Source organism: Prenolepis imparis, unplaced genomic scaffold (genome assembly GCF_030444845.1).
Source record: "Prenolepis imparis isolate NDT839.2.m4 unplaced genomic scaffold, iyPreImpa1.0 SCAF_4, whole genome shotgun sequence".
NCBI classification, from domain to species: Eukaryota; Metazoa; Arthropoda; class Insecta; order Hymenoptera; family Formicidae; genus Prenolepis; species Prenolepis imparis.
The window spans coordinates 2513231-2534190 of NW_028141162.1; the positions used below are offsets into that span (position 1 = coordinate 2513231).

At 38.2% G+C, this 20960-nt stretch overlaps 1 protein-coding gene across 1 annotated transcript in view; it reads right to left on the reverse strand.

The window, feature by feature from the left end:
- Sei (potassium voltage-gated channel seizure) overlaps window positions 1-20960 on the reverse strand; it is a 105007-nt gene that overhangs the window by 67677 nt on the left and 16370 nt on the right. The window contains 2 exon segments of the mRNA XM_083035358.1: window positions 2578-2736; window positions 18080-18310. Coding sequence (XP_082891484.1) covers window positions 2578-2736; window positions 18080-18310 — 390 coding nt within the window.

Genomic DNA, 20960 nt, shown 5'->3' on the forward strand with positions numbered 1-20960 from the left:
ATGCATTGGTATCGATTGTCGTTGAACGGAAAGAACCATTCCTTTACTAAAATAACGTGCCATTAGAATGCGGATTGATTGAATCGTTTCCGAGTTGTTTTCCTACGTGATATTGACCTGAACTAAATCGATATTACGTTGACTCGGTAATCGGAAGAAAATTGATGAAAACAAATATGGAATTACAAACTGAAAAATGACGAGTCGAAGTAAATAATTAAAAATTAAGCTATTTTTAAAGATGGATAGTTGTGTACAGAGAGAGGCGTCAATATGTAGTAATTTTATGTGAAAGATTAAATCCTATATATGCAGAGGCAACTGAGAATTACAGCGTAAACAAGATACAGTTTTGATATGTTAATTATACCTGGTAATTATTTAACGATTATTAATTGCAATAATCGCGACATGAGAAGACCGATTTATTTAAAAGATGGATTACTCCATCAGATATCCGTTATTGATTACATTTTGATGAGACTAACAATAAGACTGAATAGACCATGCTCTTGGAAGAACAATTTCAAACTCTGTACAAACTATCGATCGATGGATTATATATCGGCTTTTCAAAATTTCTGCGCATTCAGTTATTGGTATTTTGAGTGAGTTAAAGTAGCACTGAACATCGAGCATGCATATATTGTTAGTTACATGTATATCTCATATCCACAATTCGTTAAACATAATTTATTTGTGATTAATAGCTACTAATCATTTATCAAATATATTAAATAAAGAGTTAACAAAAATTTTTATCTTAAAATTTCTTGACAAATTAGAAATTTACGTTTCTCTTCATTTATATACTAAATAAATCGTATGTTATTAAAAGATTTTTTTTATTAAAAGAAAAATGCAGTAATGTCTCTGAAATAGAATAAAAATAAAGAGAGAGAGAGAGAGAGAGAGAGAGAAAGAGAGATAAATAACCACGTCTATTGATTTTTCTGTGCGTGATGCCTATGAAAAAGGTATTTGCTCAAGCACGCTTTTAATGCTACGCGACTTTCCGTTACGATCGATTTCTGTTACAAGTCTCTAACCATCAGCTGAGCTGCTTAGGGGGAGGATTATCAACCGCGAGGTAAGGTGCTTGTCTATAGCTACCTATTCGAGGGTATAACATTTATTACCAGGTCAGGGTTAACCGTTAGGCGCGCCGCGCACCTCCAGCGATCTGCAGCGTCATTCTAAAAATAGTTTCGCGAGCACTCCAGATATAAAACACAACCACGTGTCCCGTCCTCCCGTACGCATATATGCAAATACGCGTGTATGCGTATGTTTTCTAAATTGGTTCGAGAAAAATAGCGAGAAATTTATTGCGAAAACGTGCTACGCACTTGTGGATTGAATTGAGATAGTATACTTTACACAACAGCCTCTTTTCAATCTACGAATCAAGCGTCTCTGTGAAATAACATAAAAAACAGATTTCTACACATTTTTTTTATAAAAAATATGTATGATATAGTATTTTGTTATTAACAGTAATTTAGAAAATTAAATTTTTTCATTGATAAATTATATCGTTATAGTATATCATATCATAATTGTGTCTTTTGCGATAATAACTACGGAAATGTCATGTGGAAGCTGACATTATGCAGAGGAGCAACTGGAAGCGCAGAGGCTTTTACATACTTTATATTGCATCAACGCGAGAGCAAATTCTCTACATCTAATTACAGAGACATGTTCGCATGAAAATATTGCATTAACACAGGTGGGAGTAATAGATGAAGATAATACATGCATAAAGATAATTCATGCATTCAAGAATATCCAAATTTCAACAAAAGGATATATATATATATATACTATATATATATATATATATATATATATTTATATACCCACACGTGCAGAGGGGAAAACGACAATGCAGCGATGTAATAATTGCGCACACGAAAGAACTCGCGTCCGAATTTCCGCAGGATTGTAACGTGGCTCATTATGCGGATACACCTGACCTGGATCTATGATCGTAATAATGATCGTCACAAGAGGAGTAGCCTACGTGTGCCACACACCACGTTCCACTTGTAAGAACGGGGCGGCCACGAATGTCAGCGGCGACGATGTCTTATAACGGACAGTGCAGCGGGAAATAATGATAGCCGTGTTTAAAAGCCCCGCAGGAAGTTATATGTGTGGGAAGCACGAAATGTCTCGGCCAGGATATCGTGTGTAAATGTTACGCTCAAGTTTATCATTTAATTTAACTGCGCAATAAGAGCAATCAAACTTGAATGCAACCTTGATGCAATCGGTGAATGTCGCCACATACAATAACGACAACTCGACTGAAAATTTTTTGATCTCTTTTCTCTCAAATTTAAAATTTTGCTCGGAAATTTCACATCTGTTTGTGTATTTTTAAAATTTTTAAAATTTTATTAGAGAGCTCGTGGGCAGCGGAAGTTTCTCGTGAACATACAAAAGAGAGCGGAGAGATGTTTTCGTTGGGGAGCCGCCGCGAAAATTTGCGGTAAACTTTCGTGCGAAAATTCGGACACGCGCGCGCATCGGGACGAGTCGAAGTAGAACGAATATAAAATTGGAACATACAGCGTGTCGCGAGCCTGTTGTTGGCCTGACTCGGCGGCGGGATCGCGGGCTGCGGCGGCGGCTGCGAGCTCAGATCCTCGAAGTTTATGATTTGTAGGCAAATGTCGTCCACCTCGCTCCTTATTAGCGCTATCACCTCGCTGCAGAGGAACTTGGTTCCTGAAACAGAAAATTAGCAAGTCAGATACGAAGAAGATTCGCGTCTCTCTGACGCACGCCCGTCGAGCTCTCATCATAAATGTATGTATACGGGCGGCAAATATATTCGAGAGCGATCAGCTGCGAGAACTTTAATTTACTTGTAAAATAATCCTGCGAGTACGCAGAGATCGTTTAAAATTTCGACAAAACCATAAACATTTTCGCAGACTCGGCGTCTGGTGAGAAAAACGACCGATACACGTTCAAGATATATATTGTTTATAATAAAGAATTCCTCTAGTTCGCGCATTTAAGAAATGTCGAATATCGAAGATTGAATTGTTTCGGAGTGCAAGTCCATGTAAAGTAGAGAATGCTGAAGTGCTATTCGCGCCAACTTCCATCTATGCTCGAGAACTCAAGTTCTCGACAGCACTTGAAAGCCATCGTCGATGGCACTTCGATGCGTGTCAAGGACTGTCGCGGCGAGGGGCGGCCATAAAATTTGGAAATGCCGAACCGGTGTTAGAATCAAGAATATAAATCATCGGGGAAATTTATGCCGAGGCACGTACACAAAGCTTCGTGGTCCATTAGCGACTGTGCGACGCGATAAATATTGCCGATTGACGTTTACTGGATGCTTCTTAGACACCGATGCACAAACTGCGCAACGATGGTGATATTTCACTTAGGGATACGCGTGCAGGAAGACAAAGAAGCCGATAGTAAAATTGCGAAACTTCCTATAAAAGTCTCCGAACCGCGCCCAAATAATTTGTCTCGTCTTGTAGCGCAACGCTAATATCCTCGTAAAGTTTATATTGTCGTTCGAGTTACATAAAAGTGTTGTTAGCTTGCGATATAAGTTCCCCTTACAACCTCGTTACATCGGATCTCGCCAATCTGGATGCAATGCGGAATTTATCGCACAACCTCTCTGTGTACTTGCATGTTTGAGTAGCGTCGCAAAAAAACTCATATCTTTTATCTTCGACTTCAACCACGAGGAACATAAACATGCGATACCGATTTTCTGACGAACGTCAACTCGGTTTCCTGATGCGCGTGATTAAATAAAAGAATCATCATCAAGGTTGGAATTTGATCTCTTTCATTTTCCGCCAACTCACTCTTCAACGAACTCACTTCTAATTGTAAAGCGCAGGGTCGTCGCAGTCGTGACAGTCGCAAAAAATCAAATAGGTAAGATAACAGAAAAGTAAGATGTCAGTTTTTCTGTCACGAGTTCAGCTCTAGTTAGAAAACTCGGCAAGAATTTTGCACGGAAGGAAAATAATTTCCCGCGTGAAGTGTTAACGAGATTTATTCGCTCGAGAACTAATTAGCGACAATGTTTATGCGTCCTTGGACGAGATTCCAGAGATATTAACACAAAGGAAAATATGTCTCTTGCAAAAATTTGCCTAACCGTGCCAAGATTGCCACTTGAATATGCTATAGTGAACATCATCCCTGTACAACGCGTCGACATCTCTGATAAGATCCATATGTTTTTGAATTATACGAGCCGTCGGTTTGATGTTTCTTGTGATGCCCAAAATAGAACACTTGAATTTCGTCGTTTCTCACATCTTGATCGATGTCATGGTCAAGGATGTGTGACACTTGTACATTCGAGAATCTTTTATCCAATATATCGCGATAAATCTCATCTTACATAGCATAAAGAAAACTAACGTGTTCCTGCAAAATTGACATCTTAGAATCATCACAGTAATATATAATTTTTTTAAATAGTATTTTTAATAGTATTTTTTTTAAATAGGACACAATTATGTTTTGCTCAAGAACACATTTTTCTCAGATACTTCTGTAGTTGTATAGTAATCCGATTTGTATGTCTTCGTAACTAAATTAACTGGGACATTGCATACAAGCTCAGCGTTTTCCCAGCTAATCCCAGTCGTACTGTTAATTTAACAGTTTGCACCTCGCGTATTGTTAACGCTTAAAGCGGCCGATACGTGTGGTTTCTTCAGCAACGTCGCGACAAGCTGTCCTATCGATCCGCCAGCGCTCTTTCTCCCTCTTTGTCTCTATGTGGAATCATGCATGCTGTGTGCGACCGGGTCACGCATAGTTGGCTTTTTAAGTCCGGTTGAAATGCGAGCAAATCGTTTTCGAATACACACAGGTCGTAAGTCTCAAGCACGACTATAAAAAAAATAATTGGATGCACTACATCTACAGATTTTTTTTTATCTACAGTTTTTAAATAATGATATTATCCCCCGAAAAAAGATACTATTGTGACATTTAAAAATAAATTAAAAAATGACATTAATTTAAATGTTCCCTTTTCTGCGATTCTGTGCTAAAATAATCATTTTCTTTCTTTTTTTTTTTGCTTTATTGTGTATTGTGGTGCATAATTATTCAACTATATAACAATTATATAAATTTAATCATTTTTCAATTTCAACGTTATTTTTTTTCTTTTCGATGGCAATTGCAAATTTATGTATTCTATATTAAAAAAGAGATTTTATCTTCTCTCAAAAGCCTATGTGCATTCGAAAGAACTTTGACAGCCAATCAGTAAAAGATTTCTGTTGCTGCTTTGTAATAATAAAGTTATTTCGTGTTTATTAAGGTAGAAATAACAAAGACGCATTTGATATTATTGTCTGTTAAATAAATACTATTAAAAAAAACAACTTTATTCTCGTGCAAACAATTGCGAGTCGAATGGTTCAATTTCAATGGATAAAAAGGAATGGAAAATTTAATGGAAAAAAAGTTATCAAATTTATAGCCCTTCGTTAAAGAGGCGCTTTATATTTTCAGCAAGTTTTATATATGTATATTCTGACAAAAATTTTGGTTAATCGCTCCCGTGGACATTATCTTTTTCTGATTAGAAGGAAATATGAGGTTAAAAATGAGAGTCAATGTGCCGGAAAGTGCAAAGTTTCTCGGCTGGCTGGTGTGTCACCGAAAAGGTTAAACGATATCACTGGGAACACTTGGACGCGTCAGATAAGGTGAGAGACGGATGTTTTATCTCAGCGTAGTTCCGGCCCGAATGGTCACTATGTCGGACATTAAAGATCCATAAGTGCGAAAGGGGGGGAAAAAAACGACAATAGCATAGCGGAGATACTGCGGCAGCTCATTTTTACGAGGATGGTGCTTCGAAAACACACGCGCCCTCGTAAAACCGACAGTAAAGGCAGCCGTTTCCCTGCGAGCGCGAATAAATTTGTGCGGAATGGAGTGTGCGAACTTCTCTACGTACACATATGATGACATCGCTAATCCGAATAAATTTGAAATTTCACGCTTTCGGAAAATCGACCAAATTTTTTTCCCAAGTTGATACAAATTCCAAATGTTCGACAAGTTCGATGTAGACAAAATAATGAAAAAAAATTTCTGTTAAAAAAATTGATATATAAATTAAAACAATGAAAAATATATAGGAATATATATGGCAGATAAATTTTTTTTCAATATTGTCGAAAAGAATTTAATTACACAGTTTACGAAAATATAATTTCAGATGATATATAAGATTGTGTGTTACATATGAGGCATTCTCTCGAGAGATGTGACCATATATTCGCGCTAGTACATGAAATATGCATTATAGGTCGCTCGTTATCGTAAATTCGATGGAATTAATATACGGCGTGACATAATTCCCACAACGATCGTAAAAGCCGTGCGTAGCAAATTGCTGTTGACGGATCAATGCGTGTTCCGGTACGTCGTTTCGTGTCGAAACGTGAACGGAAATTGCGGACGGTTGTATAATATTCGAAGGCAAACTAGCGAACAGATCAAGGCTTGTGATGCTTGGACCTCATTAGGCCCATCTTGTGTATAGAATAACGTTTTCGAAGCAGTTGATGGAACATTCGGAAGAAAATTCGTGACTCGAGAGTTGATAGAGATTGTGTTTTGGATTTTCGTAAAACTAATTTCATATAGTCACAAACAGTCACCTGACGATTTTATTAATCTTATTACTCTGATTAAATATCCTTGAGATTTGCCAAACTCTCTAAATTTCATCTGTACAAAAGTTTTGCACAAAATTTCAAAAGAAATCGAACCGAGCGCGAGAGATGCGAGAGGCGGGGGTGGAGAACCGGGAGAACAAAGACGCGGACTTTGCAAAAGTTTTCGTCGAGATACGCGAGGTAATCCGCGAAGAAACGAAGAAAGGGAGCCCTCATTGTCGGATAAAAGTCCGCGGGGCGCAATTTCTGAGACCGCGCGCATCTCAGCCGTAAAGATGATGAGGCTGGAGGACCACTCGCTTTGTTTCGCACAAGTGATCTCGTCTCGTTAAGTTCTCGTGGTACAACTTTTAGGCCGACAATAAGGAAAACCTCCCGTCCCGTGAAACCGCGAACGGCGAACAAGTTGGCGGAGGATATAAAAAGGCGCGGATAGGGAGAGGACGATGCGCCATCGGGGGTGAACGTACTCACGACCCATACAGTATCGCTGAAAAAGGGGGCGAGAGTGATAACGGACGCCGTAGGGATAAAGGGGATCGCGGGCGCCCTCATCGATCCCGTCTTTGGCACTCTTTTCTCGAAAATCCGATAATCCGCCGTCGTCGGCTGGCCGCCTGATGAAATATCGATGTCTATCGGTCGGCTGTGAAATACTTCTCGAGCTTTCGCGTCGTTAAATCTATTAATGACAAAAATTACAATTGCGGACTTGTTCTTTGAATAAAAGTCACAAATACGATCCTCTCCTGTCCGAGCAAGGAAAAATATACGAAGAACGAGCTTTAGTTAGAACGAAGCGTTAAATTTTACAAGGCGACATCCTCGCCGTTGAGAGATAACTTCGCATTCTGTTTTTTTCTTTCTTTTTTTTTGTAGAAAATAAATCGCGGACTGATTTATGAAAAAGTCGGCCGAGGAATGCGAAACACCGAGTGAACTTCAAAGAATCGGACAAATTTCTCGCGTAGCGTCGAGCTGTCGCGATGCGCATCGATTTATTTCCGTGAACGCTGGCTAATTCACGTGCTCGCGCCGCCGGTAATTTACAGCACGGAAGAACATACGGGGCTAAAATTAGAGTAACGGGTACGCGCGCGCAATTGTAACAGGTTTGCGATGTCCACGGGGCCTCGTGTCGAAAGAGATGAGTCCAGTAGTCTGCACCTATTTCGAGAGCGCCTCGTATAGACAGTAATAAACTCCCGTTTATACTTACACCATTTTCTCGGTGGACAGTATTATCGTTTATGACGCCCAAAATTGCTAATAAAGGAAATCCTTTCTTGACTCGCATCAAGAGTTGCAAGCAGTTAGGTAGGATATTAATAGACCGAGAGCAATAAACACGTGTATGTCTACTCGTTAGATCGCGCAATATACATATTGCAAAATGAAATCTAAGTTCTCAATTTTACGAATACTCAAATTTTAAAAATTAAATCTCATTTATTTCTAATTAAATCAGCGAATTCGCGTTCTCTCTCTCTTTTATTTAAAATATTAATAAACAATAAATAACTAGAAAAAGATCAAGTTTGTCTTGCATCGATGCTTTCAATTACCTACCCGGGGAGCAGCTATTAAACGAGAACAAGAAAATATACAGCCGTGACAAAGGTACGCGCAGAGACGGATATTTATGATTATCAGTGAACGCGTAAAATAGGCGGGTCTACGGAACAATAGTCCTGGCCGACGGCCAAACATCTCCGGCGTCCTGGTCGGTCTCGACGCGCAATATATAGGAAGAAACAGTCGGAATTTGATAATACGCAGCGCGAGAGAGGCGAAGATAACAAAATGAGTTTCTAAATTTGCGACGTGGCAAAACCGGCCGGTCGGCTATAAATAACCATCCGCATTCCCGCCTCTCCTCCTCGGGGACGCACCCGCGCAACCAGAAATAAGTCGAGAGTCCACGCTTAATCCGTGAGACTAATTTACACATGGTCCTTCTTGATTCGACCGTTCCTCTCCGGTTTGCGAATTGACCTTGCAAGGGGTCAAAATCGCCATTTAACTGTCCCCGATTCTTCTTAATCCAATGAATCTAATGATCTTAATCTGTTTTTTTTTTTATACGTGATACCATAAATTCGCGGTCATGACTGGTGGAAAAACGGCTGATAACTGCGGATTTTAAAGGAATCTCCTGTTGAATCATATTTGCTCGCGTTTCCAGTAATACATTTATTCACAGATGAGTACGCGAGATAAATTTTCTAATTAATAATATCGATTTTTCAGTTTCTTTTGCGGATAATAAATTTATCTAGGTCTTCTATAATGATGTATTATATTATAAATAATAGAGGATATTTTTTTCTCTATTAGATGCGTAAAAAAAAGCTCCGATAATTATTATATATCATATGACATATTGTATATGTGTGTGTGTGTGTATGCTGGTGGTCGAGAAGACACTTGGTGGACAACCAGTCGGGTCACGATACCGCAGTGCGAGCGAGTGGTTAATAGGTTAACGGCTACCTCTAATTGGTCGATGACGCTGTGCTACCGTGACGTCACGGGGAGTGCAATGACTCTGTGACGTGGCAGCGTACAGTGCAGGCCAAGCGGTGCACAGAAATATAACGCACGGTCTCTTTCCCTCTTTCTCGATTCACCCTCTCTGTGTGTGTGGTAGTCTTCTTCTCGTTTATTTTATCCCTCTCCCCCCTTCTCTCTTTCTCTTTCAGATTCGTTCCCTTTTCATACTGTGCTTTCGACGTCTGGCCTCGCAAGCTTCAAAAGCTCGACAATCAGTATACTTGCCAGAAATGGCCACGTGACTGGCAATCTTCCCAGGAAAATGTCATCGTACGACGTAGATAAAACTCAGTGGCTTCCCTATTACTTCTTTCTCTTTCTCTGATTAATCGATTTTAATTATGCGGTAGAATGGCGCATACTTTGTTGGAAAGATATTTCCGTCTACCTGCGGCCAGGGTTAAAGCACTTAGGCGCTTTAATCATGATTCAGGAATGTAACAATTTTAGAGCACACAAGCCTTAGAGGTAGAAGCGCGTAAGAGGTAAGAGGATGTAATGTAAGAACGTTGAGAATGTCCCGCGTGACCTGCATTCATCGCTGAAAGATTCGCGTCTATTTGTGTAGAGTGCATCGGAATAACATCATAAACGACGGAATGTAAATCATTAACTTTGATAAAGTATTCGCGATATATTAGAGATACACGTGTAATCGAGAATTTTTCCTGAAGTATACATACTCGTATATTCGTTTTCTTAATTTTCTTACATTTAATCTTTCATAGAAGAGTGAACAATCCATTCGCGCAAAAATAATAAATGAAGAACAATATTTCACCGTTTATTTGCTCTCCGAAATTATTGAGGCAATCCGCAGATATAGCCGCTATTCTCTCGAGGATTGAGTTAGCATCAAGCTATCTACTGAACAAACAAATATTGTATCCAAACTTTCGTTTCTCGTCAACGTGTCTTGTTTCCTGCGAGGCTAGAATATAACAGTTCGCTATTTCGCTTCCCAATTTTCTCGTTACTTTCGACCGTATATACGAAGAAAGTGCTTTTAGAATAATCTCGAAAGTAGTAGATGATGCTGTCGGCAAGATTAATTTCGCCTTTGCAGATGCGCGCGTGGCTCTTTTCGATCGAACAATATATAGAAGTCCGGTTATTTTTTCCCAAGTAACGATCTTTAGATGATTGTAAGCGCGATTGGACGAGTTTTTTTCTAGATATGAACTAACAAAGTTTCGTTAGTTGTTAAACAAAAAACAGTAATTTCAACCTTTCCTTTATAAAAGAAGCGGTATCTCTAAATACGCAGGTAAAATTAAACGTAACATTTCGAAACTAACAAAGTAGAAGTTAGAAAAAGTAGAAAATGCAAATTCGATATCTCTTTGATCGGCAGCAGTTCATGAAATATTTAAACAATATATCGGATATTTACTTCCCAGTTGCGGCTTATGTTATAAGTCGGATAATAGTAAATGAAACTTTTAATATATTTTGAATTATAGGTCCTATACCTCTACGATCAATTATTGACACAAAACACAGAGCATTCTATTTCGTATACCAATAGATTGTACAAGAGCTTTCTGATATAATTTTAAATATGATCATTGAATGTAATAAGATATTAATAAAGCCATGTTTTCGTTCCTCGGAAAATCTCATTAAAAATGCTGGGCGTCAAGACGACGAGCGACTTTAAATTCATAACTGCCATCCTCTCTTATGAATAGCAAAATGTATTTCTTCGCCGTCGATTGATGCAAACAAAGAGAACGCGCGACAAACTTTTCAAATAGTCGCGATTCAAAATTAAAGAATATATAAAAAGAGATGATCTCGAAACTCTCCGTATAAGATATTCGGTATGAAAAAGTTTACGAGATGTTGGAATTTTGTCGACTTGTGCGAATAGCGTAAAGCTCAATAAAGTTCACTACATCGAAAGCTCCTGTCAGAGAGGCTTCGTAAATCACGAGAACGATCTGGAAACTCGTTTCTGGAAACTAGACTTATTCTGCTTATGCGGATTCGCGGGAATATCATTAAATGACGAAAGTCTGAGAAACTGGGACTTTTTCTGCCAACGTCGCGATATTTCGACGCTCAGTGTTGAATATTAATTACGCGTTTGTAAAAATATACATTTAGAGAACTAGCCTTGACCTTCTCTGGCCAAATACAGTTGACGTATAAATAAAGAAAACCGGTGGGCGAGCAGAAAAACTAGAATGTCAGAAAACGCCAAATAGAATTAAAGCTGACTTACAAAATTTAAGAGAGAGAATGTAAATTGTTTATTTTGGCTATTCCTTGCGATATTTTATTGCCTTGTGATATATTTTATTGCCGTTATGATCTAGCATTCGAAGAAATTGCACATGGCTCAGATAATCTAACCATGATGTATATGAATCGCGAGAAAAAAATGCGAAGATTAAGTAACAAAATTATAGACTTTATTTCGTCGTTAAAATTCCCTAAGCGCAATCGCGCAAAAAAGAATCTAATTTCATTTTCGCAGAGTTACGGCCGCGACGTGGCAAAGAATACAGTTAAAACGTTAGCTCTGAGGAAATGTGTAGAACAGAAGATAGGATATAACGTTAATTATAATAAGAGTGAGTAAATTAAACCTACAATTTCGCGGGGATCCATTCCTGTTCCTCTTCCGGGCTCTCCGCATCGCAGCTCATCGCTCGTTATTCGCGCCAATTCCCGGCGGAATTCAGGGAAGCCTCGCATGAACAGGCCGGAAATCGATTTTGCGAGAAAGGCGGAATGTCTATAGCGATCCGAGAACGAATGAGTCTCTTGTCGGAGGCGCGATCGAGCTTACAGTTTCGCTGGCGTAATATAAAAGATTCACAAGCAGATCCCGCACTATTTGCATTCGCGTAGCTCCCTCGGGACGCAGAAATTGCGGTCGCACTTACGCCGCGACTTTCGCGAAAATTCAACAGGTAATATTCGTAGACAAGCGAGGAAGAATCTCTACTGATCTCTCAATATGCATATGATAATGCGCTGTGTAGTCCAATTATAACAGATTTTTTAGAAGAAAAGACTCGGTCAACTCTTCTAATTACAAAGTTAAAATCTTTATAATTAAGATTTTTTAAAAAGGACCCCGCACCGGTCATAGGGGGAAAATGTCTTTCTGCGGATTTGGCTAATTTTTGGATACGTTGTAGTTCTCGTCATTCTGAACAAATGTCTCAATGGGCAGAATGATCTAATGAGCCATTTCCATGCTACAAGCCCTGAAAGGTCCAGATTTAACATGTAAAAATAAAAGTTTTTCGACTGGAAATAAAGAAGGATGGATTTTTCTTCTTCAATTCTTAACTGTACTGATGATAATTATTGTTAAGAGTTGTATAAAGACAACGGATGTTATAAACTATATATATAATATCAATAAATATATATTCAACTTATACATACACATTATATGTCCACTTTTATAATTGACATACATTATAAATCCACATAGATTGGACTGTACTACATACATCCGTTGTCTTTATACGACTCTAAACAATAATTGTCATCAATACAGTTAAGAATTGAAGAAAAAAAATCCATCCTTCCTTATTTCGAGTCGAAAAACTTATACTTTTGCATGTTAAATCTGGACCTTTCAGGGCTTGTAGCACGGAAACGGCTCATTAGATCATTCTGCCCATTGAGACATTTGTTCAGAATGACGAGAACTACAACATATCCAAAAATTAGCCAAATCCGCAGAAAGACATTTTCCCCCTATGACCGGTGCGGGGTCCTTGGTATAATTAAATATATTTTGATATTGATTTTAGATAATATAATAAATTCCATAATGAATCGGACAACACTGATTGTAAGTGGATAATAGTTATGAAAAAATCAGAGCTTTAAAATTTTATAGTTTGAGCTGTGAATCGATATAGAATTTTCCGGAGTGCATGCGAGTTTTATCCCGACACAAATGACACAATGGCGAGGCCGATATCGGAAACTCTCTGTTCGCGAATCGCGGAATTTATTCACTAAACGGGTTAGATAACGCAGCGTCCGCAAAATTGCGCATTCTCGTGATCAATACATTGACACCTTTTCAATGTAAAACGCGATTTTCCAAACGCGACGATGCGAATTTGAAGCATGAAAAGACTTATTCTGAAATCTTCGTCCACTCAATTGCGTATGCGCAAACTTTCGCAGACTAAAAAAAAAAATAACTAAAATTGTACGTTATATTTACACGTGTCGGAAAAAAAGAACGTATTTTTACACTCTTATTTGCGTAAGTATAGGTATAGATATAATCACATTATCAGATGCAACAATAATTAGATTTCTACATTTACGTTATGTTAATCATTTAAAATTTTTTCTAGTAATTATAATTAAGAAATAATAAGGCATAATATAGCTTTTAGCAGTTCAGTATATTGAAATTACCAGGCTCGTGTTTTTCAACGTATTGAAAATTGCAAGTTCTATTAGCGAACCAAAAATTGCTTCATCTCGCTAATTATATATACTTGCACCACGTGTGATCACAACTGCAACAGTTCTTTTCTTTGTCATAATTTAATCAAAAGTCTCTACTTTTTTAAATAATTATAAAATTTATTTTATCCGGTCTTTCCGCGCATGTTTTTTCTTTTCAAAAACCGTTCAATGCCGTCACTATTTAACGCGACGAAACGCGCAAAGAACATCTTTTCTCAACGCACCGAGAACTGCAAGCTCGATCGATCTGTCGAAAACTCACTCGAAGATCTCGCGCATCTCGCGCGATCGAACGGTCCAAGCATAAGCAAAAGCTTGGCTCGCTGCCGCCGCGGAGACTGCAAGCTCGCATCTTAGGCGGTGCCGTGCCGGCCGGCCGTTTTCCCCGGCGAGCTTACGGCGAAGCTTTCGAAATCCGTGCCGCGGGTTTGCAGCCGCACGGGCCGACAGGAGCCAATCGACCGGCCATGGTGCGAACGCCACGAACGCCAGTCACCGGGTCGTTGTCCTGTGACGCCACAGAGAGCTTTGTGGCCCGTGCCGAGCTTACAGCTATCGTCGCCGCCGATGGCGTACGAAGTTTTGGAAGGGGAAAGGAGCTTGGAGGGGCACGGTAGGGTTGTGTGACGTCACACACGTGGTATACGCCACCGGCGATGGACCAAAAACAGGCGCGGGTAGGTGGAGAGAGAATTCGTGCGCCGTTCCGTGATGTCATTGACTAAACGGCAACGTCGTTGTGTATGGAAGAGGGAGGGACACGCGAAAAGAGGATATAACGGGCAGGGAGGGTGTTTTAGGAACGAGAGTAGGGGTTGGAATACGAGCACGAAGCTATTCTTGAACGCCTCAAAACACGCCGTCCTCGCGGCCGCGAGCAGTGTTGCGTAATTATGTGGAAGAGTTTTCTGAAGGAGGCGCGTTCGTGCGAAATGGCCCTCGCACAAGAGGAAAGATGAACGAGAGAAATCGAGCGAAACGGAGAGAGAGAAAGAGAGAGACAGAAATGGAGGCAAAGATAGAGAGAAAGAGAGATGAATCTCACGGTGACATAATTACGCGATTGGTTGATTCTATTATTTAGCTTGAGATGATACAGATTCGTGGGAAATCGAATTTTCAATACGTGGAATTTAATTCAGGTTAATTCAAATTATGTTTAAGTGCATTTAAATCTTTTCGTGCATACGTAAGCTTCCGAAAAAATGGACCATATTGTAACGCAACAGATTTTTTAATTAATTTGAAATCAATTCCTTCTGAAGAAAAATATCGAGATGTAGTTTTCGAATTACAAAGAATTAAAAATGTACAAGAATGATATTAAACACTTTTTAATGCGTTAAATTAATAGATATGATTTTTGAAAACTATAAGTTAATTCAACAATTGTTACTAGCAAATTTCCTTGTTGAAATGAAATCGATTTGTCAGAGATGTCTCTATACCCCTGACAAGTTCGCTCCATTAAACGCGAAAGGGTTAGCGTTAACGAACATGTCTATGACAGGATAATTGATATACGTTCGCTCTTATCTATCTGCAATTTTCGCAGCCCGAGACTATTAATCGTTCTTTTAATTTAGATAAAAAATTTTTTACACGTTATATCCGTGAAAGCGAATCGGTCGACAACTATCCATTATATTTTCATCACGGATTAGTTACAGTGGCAATTTATCTCTTTGCGATTTTATTATTTATCACATTTATCAATTTAACTATTAATGAAAGAAAATGAAACTACATATTTCGTCGTGATATTGTGCATTTATAAATTTATAGTTGTTATTTTTCATAATTATAACGCTTATTCGCGCGCAACATTCAACGCACGCGACCTTTTTTGTTTCGATAAATAAATGTTTCGATTAATTGACTTAAATATTTTAAATTATTTTGCCTGCTAAATTTTTTTTCTCTTAAAAATATGGCACAAATGTTTACTCTCCCTTCAATCTTGCACTTTATAAGTATTGACGCTATATATTTAAATCGTTAAAAGTTTCGCGTAATTAGCCAACTGCAGTCGTATCTAATGCATAGCGCAATCGTAGTTCGAAACTCGGCACAGTTCATTGATTAATTTTCTATGCCAGTAACTGTACCAACTTATGTAGGTACATAGATATAAAAGGCCCATGCAAGGCCGCGTTAAGCTCGCGTTGCGTTAACTCTCATGAAGATACGTGCTTTCCATATGTTTCATAAATTGATTCTCTCGAGCCAAATGCGAAACGGTCGATGCAGTAAACAATTCGACAGTCGTAATCCGCTACGCAGTTGGCTGTACTTATTCATCTCACATTGAAGAAAAACACAATCATAAAGAGAGATATAATCCTCCTTAATTACATTATATTTCGGAAGGCACAACACAAATAAAAATCAAAGATAAATAACGCAAAGTAAAAATGTGAGTTTGTGTGATCTCAAGATATTTATGATTGGAAAATTCCTCATATCCTGGCAAAGTATCCTACTTTTCTAACACCTTCAAAGAGACTGTCGCGTGTTTTCCTTCGTCTTGCAAAATGGCCATCAACGTTACGTGATACGCGGCGCTCTCGAGAGGAGCGAGAGAGTTTGTTATTTCAACAAAGAGTGGAATCACTGGAGGCACGTAACTGTTCTATGAATCTCTCGTACGCTAACATTCGCGCGATGTTTTGCCCCGGGATGTGTCAAGTGCAGGTTGTTCCTCGCGCTGTTTCGCTTCTTCGACACTCTTTATGTAGTGCGAGGTTTAATTAAGCCTCTTAATTAACGCGTCTCACAGCAGAGCAAAGTGCCCGTCCATCTTGCGTCCGAGAGAAAAGTGGGAAAGTAAGCGATCTTTTCGTTCTGCTGCAGCGTCAGCGCGACGCCGAGAAACAGGAGGGAGGAGGACGAGAACAGGGATAGGAACGTGTTTGTGCTAATTGCGCTGTCACAGCAATCGTTAACTCAAATAACAATTACATGCTTTGTTAACTGATCACTGACACATAATTTTACGTGCTACTTCTTCTACATATGGATGACGAGCGCTACATTATTATTGCGCTTATATCATACACGTGTGTCCCTATTATACGTTCTTTAAAACAAAAAGCTTTCGCGGCATTGATTTTGTTTATAGAATAAAAATTCATTATTTTCTTTTCTATAAAAGTATCGCTCGAAAAATCCGGAAAGTTAAACTAGCTATATAAATCTACATGACAGCACCTGAGAAGTGGGAGGTTCTGCACTATGACTATGATAAATTATACAGTGGTGACTATTGATTTCACCGCGGCTAAGGTCAGACGCTACGGCAAAATCGAGTTCGAAGTAATCACTGGACTACGAACAAATTCAATCTTCTTGTGCTCCAAATAACGAAACCCTTGCTACATCCGTCTTACATATGAAAAAGCCTCGTAGCTGATTTTTGCCGAAGAGGAAGAAGTTCCCGGATAAATATATAAATTTAACACACCCCCGTAAAAAAAATTAGTAGAAAAATAAACATAGAATGTAGCATTAAGCCTATAAAAATTACGTTTCAAAAATAACGTGTATATAACGCGAGAGAAATAAAAAATATATTTTCTTATGAAATTCAGCAACTTGCGTTTAATGTAATATTAAGAAAAAATGTCTTTGTATTTTCTAATAACACTTATCTTAGAAGAAAGAGATCTAGGTTGAGGAGGATGGCGGGTTGAAAGATGCCTACTACGTTTGCGACTTTCCTACTAGCAGCCAATAAATCTCTACGTGCGACAACGCGTTATATTGATTTATTTCCGCCAGCAATAACCGTAAAGTTAGCCCGACACTTCGTGTTTATCTCGACTACTATACGACGGAAGCGTACAAGACGTTTCTGTGACACTATATTCGGTAGAAAATGTTGTCATTAAAACAATGTCCTTCAAACGACGACAAATGAAGAATATTCGAATTTTTCCAAGTTTGCGGAACGATTTCTAAAGATATCTTTAGATTGAAATATGTTTGCTTTCTCGCACCTTCTTTTCTACATGCACACGTGCAAGGACAGCACCGTTTCGAACTTATCACGGTATATTATGTATGCATGACAATACGTATATCTAAACTGTCATAGACCAACAATTGGAGAGTTAAAAAGCGACCCCAAAGTATTTTTATTTACACGCTTATACGTATTCGTACAAGTAGACTCTATCTTTTATCGTATTCAACATCAAAGTATATCGCAAAACTTTACATGGTCTAGATGAGCTGTCTCATCATTGATTTGTGCCAATTTTATTTTTTATTGTCCAATCGCTATTCCCATAATTTAATGTCTTAAATTATTATCGACGATTAAATTACATTAGTAATACTAATTGTGAGATAGTACTCACCGTCCTTTCTGTAGTAGAGGATCTCGAAGTGCTTTTCGACGCCAGCGGCGAGGGCGTCTCGTAGGGCCGCGACCGCGTGCGGTGACGTCATTGGTCCATGGAGAAAGTCGCAGACCGCCGGACGCTGCATCACCTCGGCCCTTGAGAAGCCCGTCAGCCGGCAGAAACCGTCCGAACAGTAGATAATGTGGCATAGTCCCTGTTGCGCATTCGCCACTAAAAAGCTTCGATCTGCAACAGAACAAGTAGAGGACGATCAGTTTAAACGACCGACCGTCTCGTAGGCGACGTACGACGCCTCATCGTTCTTGACAGATATAGCATTTGTTTTTTCAACCTATATAATGAGATTCCGAAAGGGAAAATCGAACGCCAAGTATTTCGATCCTAATAATAGCGACGGTCGCACACGCTTCGTTAAATCTGCCGAGACTTCAATAGCTCATTAAGACACGTAGCTACGACGTATTCTCGGAATATCTAATTTTAACCAGATTCGCCGTATGCCTATAATGCAGGATGGACGCTCGTTAACAATAATCCGGGAGCGACTTGGCATTTATATTTACTATTTGCCTTCGGATAGTTCGTGCATGAAGTTGCAAATTAACACAAACTGCTATTTCGCCTACATACGCGCATACCTAGTTTCAGACAATCATAATGATACTATATTGTAAAGAATATATACCATGCTATATATCGTTTTTCCTTCCCAATATCAGTTGTTTCGTTTGTCTAAATGCTTCCGGCAGGTTTTACGAGATTATTCTATCGTATAGCCAATAACGTGCGGATTAATCCCAACGTGGTACTAAAAATTTCGCGCGTCATTTCTCATTGCTGACGTAATAACAAAATATGAATATACGACTACGACTCTGGTCGAGTCTGGTCGAAAGCTCCCGCATGTATTCCAGAGATTCGCGATCATCCAGGATCGACCGTCATGGCAACGCGCGAATGGCGAAATCGCTAGATTCGCTCGAAGCGCGGCGACCTTCGTCCTAAATCCGGCGACAGCCTGAAAGTGAACACCATAAAATATTTCTGTGCCGCGGCTATTAAGGCCGTCTGCCACGCGACTGTAGGTCGGCTTCTCAAGACGGTACGCTCGACATCAACTTCCCCTCTCTCTTTCTCTCTCTCGACGTGTCTCGTCAAGAGAGACGCGAATTATTTGATACTGGATCTGGATACACCAGTCGTATGGGAGACTAAAATCGCCATCGCGTCTTCAACCCTAACGCTTTAGGTCGAAATTGATTTTATTTCCTGTTGACAAGATTGGAATGCGGCACGCGTCAGCTGGCGACGCCGCCGTCGCCTTCGCCGCCGTCGATGCCGACACTGTCGGTCATTCCAAGAATTTATATCGAATGCATGTGACTCACTCAAGATGTTATGTAAAGTTTCGCAAATGACATTCTACGTAGAAATATCGCTTTCAAGATACTCGAGCTTCTGTTTGGTCAACAACGCCATAGATGCAGTCAAAATAGAAAAAGACAGTATTCGACAGACACGTAATACAAATTTTAAATTAAAATTTTTTTTCTGTATATTAGAATAAATATATATATATTTTTTTTTATATTTTTGTTTCATAATATAATGCAAGATCACTGACGAAAAGAAATTCTTATAACACAGATAGATACAATCAAAGTAGCAAAAAACAATATTCGACAAACATGAGATACAAATTTTAAAGATTAATTTTTTTTGCACATTAAGAATAAATAAATATATATTTCTTTTCTTGTTTCACACTCTAAAGCAAGACACTGACAAAAGGAATTATTATAACGCGGTTAGATACAGTCGAAGTAGAAAAAAACAGTATTCGACAGACGAGATACAAATTTTAGATTTAAAATTTTCTTCTATATATTAGAATAAATATATATATATATTTATTTATTTTAGTGTATATTAAAATAAATATAATATATATACATATTTTTTTTATATTTTTGTTTCACAATCTAATGCAAGATCACTGACGAAAAGAAATTTTTATAACGCAGATAGATACAGTCGAAGTAGAAAAAAACAATATTCGACAGACATGAGATACAAATTTTAGAGTTTAATTCTTTTGCACATTAAGAATAAATATATATACCAATATATTTTTTATATTTTTTGTTTTACAATTTAATGCAAGATCGCTGACGAAAATAAATTTTTATAACGCGGATAAATATAGTCGAAGTAGAAAAAGTCAATATTCGACAGACATAAGATACCAATTTTTGATTAAAAATTTTTTTCTGTATATTAGAATAAATATATATGTATTCTTTTATATTTTTGTTTCACAATCTATAATGCAAAATCACCAACGAAAAGAAATTCTTATAGCGCGGTTAGGCACAGTCAAAGTAGAAAAAGACAATATTCGTCAGACACGAGATACAAATTTTAGATTTAAAATTTCTTTCTGTATATTAGAATAAATATATATGTATTTTTTTATATTTTTGTTTCACAATCTATAATGCAAAATCACCGACAAAAAGATATTCTTATAGCGCGGATAGACACAGTCAAAGTAGAAAAAGACAATATTCGTCGGACACGAGATACAAATTTTAGATTAAAAATTTTTTTCTTTATATTAGAATAAATATATATATATATTTTTTATATTTTTGTTTCACAATCTATAATGCAAGATGACTGACGAAAAGAAATTCTTATAACGCGGATAGATACAGTCGAAGTAGAAAAAGACAATATTCGTCGGACCCGAGATACAAATTTTAGATTAAAAATTTTTTTCTGTATATTAGAATAAATATATATGTATATTTTTTATATTTTTGTTTCACAATCTATAATGCAAGATGACTGACGAAAAGAAATTCTTATAACG